General features: G+C 39.2%; 1 protein-coding gene across 1 annotated transcript; it reads left to right on the top strand.

Moving 5' to 3' along the window:
• Window positions 1–475: 475 nt before the first annotated feature.
• Window positions 476–9,215, top strand: npas4l (neuronal PAS domain protein 4 like). Its single transcript, XM_087803272.1, has 10 exons — window positions 476–516; window positions 1,450–1,563; window positions 2,812–2,982; window positions 3,168–3,309; window positions 3,397–3,496; window positions 4,859–5,111; window positions 5,180–5,280; window positions 6,541–6,670; window positions 6,760–7,679; window positions 8,749–9,215. The coding sequence occupies exons 1-10, from the start codon at window positions 476–478 to the stop codon at window positions 8,775–8,777; spliced, it is 2,001 nt and encodes a 666-aa protein (XP_087659398.1). The 3' UTR covers window positions 8,778–9,215.
• Window positions 9,216–9,565: the final 350 nt, after the last annotated feature.

Genomic DNA, 9,565 nt, shown 5'->3' with positions numbered 1-9,565 from the left:
CAACAACCCTTTGACATTTTTATTTATTCCCTTTTTTTCCTTTACGAGATCAAGATCAAAACTCTTTGGTCATAAAATTTTAACCTAACGTTTGTGATCCAAAATGAATTGATCCAAATTTCCTCTGATATTTTTTTTTTTTTTTTTTTAGCTCACCTTTAAATAAAGCACAAGAAACGACTAGAAGCTAAACTGATGAACTTGGGTATAGATATTGAAATAATAATGTAAATAAACAAATATTATTAAGTACTTTTATCACTTTTTTATCATTAATTTAAGTCATTTTTCAAGACAATGCAAAGTGAAGTTATTTTTGAAGATTAATTGATTGAAGCTAGAATAATAGTTTAAAAGAAAAATAATTTCAACAAGTACACATTGAATAATTTACTTGAATTATCAGATTACTGTGTTTAAAGGATTCCATTGCAATGAAATACTAGGTTTCATGAAGTGACATCACAGACCGCAGATGCCTTCACTCAAACCTGCAGGAGCCAAAGTCTCAAGCAGGTAAGTTCCCACAAAATGTTATATTATCAATTTTTGATTTAACTTTATTCAGGTCCAAACGTTGATGTTGTTAAATCATGCAGGAGCTAATAATAGAGGGGTGTGAAATGATGCCATTAGAATTTCAAAATAAAAGCATCTGTATTCTCAACCAGTTTGAAACAAAGTTAAGAACTTCTTCACTGACAGATTTATATTGTTCATAAATTTGCATCAAGCCGTAGAATCTTCCCTTTGTGGCCTTTACTTTCACTCTTGTCGTTAAAAAAAAACTTTGAAATAACGAACATGTGTGACATTTACAGTTTTGATTAATGTTTTTTTGCATTTTGTCCTTTACAGGATCACGATCAAAACCCCTCGGTCACAAAAAGTTTAATATTAAATCAGTGATACAAAATTACTTTCCTCTGAAAAGGTGCTTTATTTAAAGGTAAGATAAAATATTAAGATAAGACGAGACATTATTGTAAATAAACAAACATGTAGTACTTGTATAACTTATCTCGTATTTTTAATTTTACGCAAAGAATGTAAGCTATATTTTAAAGCTTACTTGACTTAGGTTAGAAGAACTATTGTCAAAAAACTTCTTTTTTTTTAACAAGTACACATTAAATAGTATACTTGAATATCAGATTACTGTTATTTAAAGTATTCCAGTGGAAGAAATAGTTGTTGAATGTCTGTCAGTTGTGAGTGTGTTGTTGGTTCTTCTCCAGCCTCGGTCGTTTGTCTTCACGTCACAACAAAGTAAGACAATCCCATTTGTGGATGAGATGGTTTCAGGTTGTTGGCTATAAAAAGGAGGGATGAAGAGGAGAAGACTCACAGAGGAAGGCTGAGGAAGATGATGCTCTGAGGCATTTTATTTTGAAAAGTTCCTCAATAGTTCAAATCTAGAGTTGAAGTTTCATAGAGTTTGTTTCTCAGGTGGAAACTCAACATGTCCATTTGGTGCAACACCTGCGAGACCCGCGTCAACTCCCCGTGCGTCTCTCATCACGTGCCCGAAGATCAGCGCCGGTCGCCGGGCAGGACGTTCAGGTCAGTGCCGCGCCTGCCCTCCGGGGGCTGGGTTGCGTCCTCTAGTGGCTGCTCGAGGACATGCATGTGTCACCCATGTTCGGGGTCAACATTTCAGTTTTAGTTTATCTGGTTTAAAGCGTTTGAGAAGGAACTAGTGCTGCCTTTAGTAGAGGACACAACACAAGCTTCTTTTATTTATATATTCAGGTCAGTTGAATTTATTTGGAATCTTATTTATCTTTCACAAAGTTACATTAGTTACCACAAATTGGTAGATAATCGGTTGATACTTTTCCTGAAACTACTCATCATTCTTTGGTTAATAGGATTAACAAGACTATCAAAAAGTAGTATTCATTACTTAATTGATTGTTTTAATGATTGAATTGTCATGTTTAATATTGTGTCTGCGTCTTTAGACATTTTAAATTCCACATTCATTCAATTATTTTTGTAACTAATTCTACTTGACAGTTATTTTCGCCTCATCGACCCCTTTGACAAGTAATTTACCAACTAAATAAACCTAGTGTTTGAATGAATATTTAATATTTGTTATAAACACTGATCAATCAAATGTGTGGAAAAACTAGTTGTGAAGCTAAATTAAATGCAAAGTAATCAGTGCTTGGTTTTGTTTTTGCTTATTTTGTGTGTTTTATTATTTCATTATTTTATTCTGTAATGCCACAAAAAAATCCTATGTTCTGTTTACAACACTGGCAATAAAAGTTTCTGATTGTGATAAATTTACCGACTTAAAGGGTGTTACGGTTAATTAAAAATATATCTTGTAGTTCAAGATTTTTTTAATTAATTAACTTTATTTTTTCATATTAGAATCCCACTTGCAAGTTATACTTTTCTCAACTTAACATCACTGTATTGCACTTGTAATCAATTAAATTATTTTTATTATCTGTATTTGTTAAACTATTTTTCAACCTCAAAAATAGTAACAGTGACCACCTTACTATTTAATATATTTCCATGTAATCTCTGGCAGTTAGTAACCTGATCCTGCAGGGAATCCTTTTAAATGACGGGAGGAGCAGATATTGGGAGCGGGACCACCCCCCCCCCCCTAAGACACCCAGGACTATAAAAGCAAGCAGGACCCTGAGACAGATCACTCTGCTGCAGGCCTCACACCAGCCTCTCCATTACCCTCACCCTGGACTGTGACAATAACCAACATGTTCCCCAACGACTCAAAGTAGACGCTGGTGTCGCCCTCACCTCAACCGTGACCATGGTGTTCCACAGATCCACCAAAGGAGCGTCGAAAGCTCGCCGCGACCACATCAACCACGAGATCAGGAACCTGCGAGCCCTGCTGCCCATCACCCCGGACGACCAGGAGCGACTCTCCTACCTGCACTCCATGGCCGTCATCTGCACCTACATCCGGAAGTCGCTCTTCTTCCACCGGGGTGAGTCTTTGGAAACCCCTGTCTCATCTGTATTCGGCTGCTGTCGCCGTCAAGATTGTCAGACTAAATGGTACAAAGTCTGCGGCGCCACCAGGGATGGAGCAGATGTGACGGCGCGCAGGGATGCGTGGAGTGTTACTGAAACTGAACTCGCTCTTTTCTCCTGGAAGATCTCCAGAGTGCAGAGAGAGCCCACTCCTCCTCCTCGCCGCCGCCGCCGCCGTCCGAGGCCTTTCTCCAGGCTCTGCAGGGCTTCATCCTGGTCACCACGGCTCAGGGGAAGCTCGTCTACGTGTCCGAGAACGTGTCCGAATATCTGGGGTTCTCCATGGTCAGTGGGATCCGTCAATCATTCCCGAACACAAGTGACTTTGAGATGCTGCCGTCTGTTGTGCTGACTCTGTTCAAATGTGCACAGATCGATGTTCTTCAAGGAGACTCTCTGTACGAGATGGTGGAACGATCTGACGTCGATGTCGTCCAGAGCTGCTTGAGAAGAGGGAATGACGAGTCAGCAGGTACGAGACTTAATGTATTATCACTAGACTTCTATTTTATGTTTCAAGGGCGAGTCATTGTATGAGGCCTGCAAGATTTTTTAAATGTACATTTTGCACAAAATTAAAGTAATTATAATAATAAGGGTTGATACAGACAAGGGGAGAATTTAATTTAGTTATTTTAGTAGATAACTATAAAGAGAACAATATCTCATTGGACTTAGAGTTAAAATTACATTGTTTAGAGTTTTGCGCCTTTTATTTTGCATCCATTAGTAAACGCATGTTTGGGCTCCAATGAGCTTCAATTTTGTATGTTTTAAACTCTGGATCTCATTGCCTCAACCCCTGCCCACGCAACCTGATTACTTTTTTTTAATCCAAAAAACACAAGTTAAATCAACTTCAAAGCTGAAAAGCATAATAAGTCATGTTGCACACATTTTCCCAAAAGTTTCTAAGACCAAATATTTCAATTAAAAACCGCTATATATAAAACCACCTTGTGTTCTTTCGAAAAAATATTCACTTTATGACATCCAACTATTTACTTTTCTTAATTAATTAAATTTAATAAAGTCGATCTAGCTATCTATTTGTTTTTATATGAATTTATTTCTATCCTTTATGACTTCAGACACTTTTTATGACTGTTATAAAAACAACATTGTGTTTTTGTGCAGTCAGTACAATATAAAATAATGAAATAAGATAATACCTAAAAAAAAAGAAAATTCTTCAATAAATCAATATTTTTATTATTGTATAAAAATTGCAAGTTTTGCACAATTACATATAAATATGTCGCCCTGTTTAATGACACTTAAATAATAATAATTAAAATCAATACAAAATAACTGCAATTTTTTTTATAAACAAATTAGTCACAAATTAATTTAATTGAATTAAAGAAACGATTTTAAATTAAATATAAAAAATACATATTAAATCTTTAGACTTAGATTTTATCATCTTGTTCTGTCTCTTTGTTTTTGTTCTTATTTTATTTAATTTATTTTTTTATGAAAAAAACTGCTGTATTGCTATGGCTAATTGGAAAAAAAAACAATTTCCCGAAGAAGACCTTCTGAGGGATCAATAAAGTTCTACCTTACCTTACCTTACTATTTACTATTATTTGCGAAACACTGGATAATGTTTGCTTTTAGTAAATGTTTTATTAATATAACTCTTAGTTTGATGTGCTGAGGATTATTGATTTTTATCTCTAATAATATAAACTTTTAGTCCAGTGAATACCTTTTAATCCCCATGACCAACAAGACGCTAAATTCAATTTTCTGCAGCAGTGAACGCGAATCCCAGTGTGTCTGCCTCGTCCGAATGTTTGTCACTTCACGTCGTGTCGTCTCTCCCCAGAGAGGAGCTTCGTATGTCACATGCAGACCTCCAGGAGCTTCAGGGCGCAGCAGGGCGAGCGCTGCTCCATGCTGGTCCGAGGGAAGTTCGCGTCCTTCACTCGGTCTTCCGTCAGCGAGCCTCTGTTCGTGGCTCTCTGCACCCCCACCGTGGACCGACTGACCCGGGACGTCGACGACGACGACTCCCGCTGCTGCGACAGCTTTCACAGCCTCCACGCCCTGGACATGTCCTTCACTCGTCTGGCTGGGAGGTAGGTGGCGCTCTGCTCCCATGACGGGTGTCCCTGAAGTGTGCTGAAGGTTTTGATGTCACCGACAGTGTTCTGGGATATTCGGCGGAGGAGCTGACCGGTCAATCCTGGTACCGTCTGGTCCACCCTGAAGACCTGACTCAGGCTGCAGACGCCCACAGACGCCTGGGTAGGTTTGAAGCAGTTTGTGAATAAATAACGGATAAAGCTTTGTGTTCTGAGCACTTACAGATTTCTTTCAATGATCTTGGATTAGTGATGTTCTGATGAAGCTTCATGAAGCAGTGTCATTATTTTCAGAGTCCACTAGATGGCGGTCTCTGCACTATTTTCCTTTGTTTGAACAACTGTTCTAATGAAACACCACATCATTTTAAACTGATGGCGCCACCTACTGACCTCTAAACAACATGACACTGCTTCATGAAGCTTCATCAGACCATCACTATCTAAGATCAAGCGCCACCTATTGACCAATCATGATGAACGCTTCATGAAGCCTCATTTATAGCTAGAAAGAGAATTCTCATATAAACATACTCTATTTGCTCATGTAGTATCATCTTATTTTATTTTATATTTAAATGATGGTTTAAAAAAAAACAATTGTTTCATCAATCAATTTGAAATTCAGTCTTAAAACTATTTGAAATACCTCTATATAATTCATAAATCTATTAAGAAATTTGATATAGTATCTACTAGTGATGGATTGATGAAGCTTCATGAAGCAGTGTAATGTTGTTTAGAGGTCAGTAGGTGGCGCCATCAGTTTAAAAAATGATGTGATGTTTCATTAGAACAGTTGACAAAGGAAAATAGTGCAGAGACCGCCATCTAGTGGACTGAAAATAATGTCACTGCTTCATGAAGCTTCATCAGAACATCTCTAGTATTTACGTCTTTTTCAACTTCAAAATGTATTTAGTCGTTTTAAGTCAATAAAATATACAATTATTATTATTATGTTTCCATTGTGGTTTTTATTGTAATAAACCATAAAGCAACAAATATTATGGAAAATATATAACAGGTTACATTAAAAAAAGGTAAAATAAATAGATTAATAATAAATGAAACAATGAAACATTTTGTATAGATTTTTGTACTGATCTACTTTCATTATCTGTTAACCTGAGTGACACATGCACTCAATTTTTAAATATATTTAATATATATATATTTTTAATATTAGGAAAATCTGTGAAAATGACTGCTGGTGCCTCTAATAAAATTAAAATCGTTGAGTGTGGAAAATATTTTGACAGTTTTGTGTCAATAAAAGGAACATTTTAACTATTTTAGTTTTACATTAAGGTTGAAGATGTTCAACCAAAAAAACAACCAAAGTATGTTTATGTCGTCGTTGTGTAATTGTGTTGGACCACGGCTTAGATTGTAATAGCGCCCCCTCTCTGTGCCTCTCCAGTGCAGGAAGGCGACGGTACGCGGTCAGAGATGGTGCAGAGACTCCAGTCCAAGGACCTGACGTGGATCTGGGTCTACACGTGTGCCGACAGAGATCCTACGAGCATCCGCTGCAACAACTTCTGCATCAGGTTTGAGAAGCACAAATATTATTTCTATTGCCTAGTGAGGGTTTAAATGCTCGTGTGTGATTTTTATTTGTTTTTCTTCTTCATTTCAGTGAAATCGAGGCGAAATTCCTCCAGAAGAAGCTCCACTTTCCGGCTCCTCCTGTCAATAGATGGAGATCAGACTCCAGCGGGTATGAGTCGGTGTCACCTGCCAGCCCGGTTCTGTTCACGCCTCCCTACAGCCCCGCCTCCTCCTGCTCGCCCCTGCAGCAGCAGGAGTTCCACCCCGAGCTGCTGATGGATGTGCAGGACTACCAAGATCAGCTGTCCATCTCCCCGGAAGCTTCTCCCGCCTACTTCCCTCTGTCGACTCTCACCTGTCGCCCCCCGGCCTCCGCCTCCCTCCCGGCTGCCGCGCACCACACTCTCCAGCAGGAGGCCTTCGCCCCTCTGGCCGCCCACTCCTCCTCCGCCCCCTCTTCTTCTCCCATCTGCCATCCCCGAGCTTCCGCATCTCACGCTCGGTTAGTTCCGGAGTTCTCCTCAGACGTGAGCGAGAGCATGGAGGACCAGACGCTGCATGAGGATGACTTCCTGGGGCAGCCACCAGGGGGCAGCCTTCACCACCAGGTCATGCACTCGGGTCTCCGCCTCACGCCGGTTCCGTCCCCGACGTCCGGGCTCTCTCGGTGCTTCGACGAGAGGGAGCGGGAGGAGATCAGCATTCTGGCCCAGCAGATCTCGTCCCTGGCCAGCAGCTTCGACATGCATCGCACGCTGAACCCCGACCGGGGGGATCCCAAACACCAGCTGGACATAGATGAGCTGATGTTCGACAGCTTCCTGGAGGACCTGGAGCCTTGTAAGAGCGGCTCGTCCGACTCGGAGGGGGCTCCTCCTGACAGAGGAGGGTTCCAGTTGCATCACGAAGAGCTGAGTTTCTTCTCAGACCTCACCCTGGACTGCCTGCAGTTCCAACACTCTCAGTTGTATCAACTCGACCACTTCACGCAGAGCAGCCATCACACAGGTGAGAACATTGAACGTATCAGCATCAATCGATCCAACCACTTGACCCATTATGAATGATGAAGCTTCGTGAAGCAGTGTCATAATTTAACAGTCCACTAGATGGCGGTCTCTGCACTATTTTCCTTTGTTCTGAACAACTGTTCTAACGAATCATCATTTTTAAATTGATGGCGCCACCTACTGACCTCTAAACAACATGACACTGCTTCATGAAGCTTCGTCAGACCATCACTATTCCCACTAGTGATAATGTTTAGAAAAAGGATTCCAATTTTCAATACTTAACAAATCTAAACTGACTTTTACTTACATTTAATGTCACTTATTTAGTTTTCATTGTCTATGTTTCTAAGAAAAAAAGTGTTTAAAAAGTGCTCTCCTTATTTTTTACTTTAAAATGTCAGATATAATCTCATCAAACTGTCTAAAAATTATCAGTTTGTTTAGTTATTTTAATGCTATAACCAAAATATAATTCAATCTTAAAATATAGGATCATTTGAAGAGTGAGATTTATACAAAAGGGAAATAAATGCAGGAATAAACAAGTAAAAAAAATGATATATTCAAGGAAATATAATATGGGAATAAGTCATTTAATTCATTGAATTACTTATTTCTGTTTTTCTCCCATTTAACAATTCTCCTTTAAATAGTGGTTAACAGAAGCCAAATGTTAAGTCATTTACTGTTTCTTTAACATGAAAACAGAGAGCGAGAAGGTTTATTTTAGGTTAAACAAATTCATAAAAAGGAGATAGTAGATACAGTACATGTAGATTTCCAAACGACGTGTTCAATTCTAAAATCCTGACATTTATATGTTTCTCAACACATTGGCTTCAATGATAACGTTAGCTTTTTCCATTTGAAAAAGTTCACTATGAATATAAAAATGAGTAAACTTCATTCCTTGTTTCTTCTCACGGAAACTAATTTGGTTAAATCAAGTAACTGCAGGAATAATTGGAGACAGTTCGGAGTATCAGTCAGATCTCAAATCATTATTATCAATGAACTGATTTATTTCAGGACTCGTGTGACGATGCATTTCTGTCTTCTTTCAGGCGGACGTGCCGAAGAAACCCTGTGCTGACCCGGTCTGTGACCGTCAGCTCTTCCATTTGTATGGCATATTGTCAACGCTTCTGTCACTGGACTGGAACATTATCTACCTTTTGAAATGTACCTTTAAACCTCCTATTCAAAATCCTCCTTTTTTTTTCGTGTTCCTGCTGAGTTCTTCCATTTCAGGATAGAAAACGGTACATTTATGGCACAGCACTGAAAGTTCCTCCTGCTAATGCAGAGCGACCACAGTTTACTAGCCAGCACTTTATCACTGTCATTGCCGTACGAGTCTAACAAATGAGACACGCCGCAGATTTCCGCGGCCCTTGACTGGGTTTAAAAAATGACTGTGACGTTCCTCACATCATAAATACCTCTGAAATGACGTCTTTCTGTGCCTTACTTGATAAAACAGCTTGTTTGTACATCTGTTACATTCCATTCTCCACAATATTTATTCACTGTCACCGCGGCACCATTCCATATATGCTGTTTGTATTAGGTTTATATTAGGTACTACCAATGTTTTCCTGCACCAAAGTATTAATAAAACATTTTTATAATACATTTTCTGTGTTGTGTTTTTTGTTGTGTATGTAGATTTTGCTTTCCATCCATCCTTCCTTCCTTCCTCCCTCCCTCCCTCCCTCCCTCCCTCACTCACTCACTCACTCACTCACTCACTCACTCACTCACTCACTCACTCACTCACTCACTCACTCACTCACTCACTCACTCACTCACTCACTCACTCACTCTCACTCACTCACTCACTCACTCACTCACTCACTCACTCACTCACTCACTCACTCA

Source organism: Callionymus lyra, chromosome 11 (genome assembly GCF_982586985.1).
Source record: "Callionymus lyra chromosome 11, fCalLyr1.hap1.1, whole genome shotgun sequence".
In the NCBI taxonomy this organism is placed as follows: Eukaryota; Metazoa; Chordata; class Actinopteri; order Syngnathiformes; family Callionymidae; genus Callionymus; species Callionymus lyra.
The sequence above is the reverse complement of the archived record's forward strand: the minus strand, read 5'-3'. Positions and strand labels throughout refer to the sequence as shown.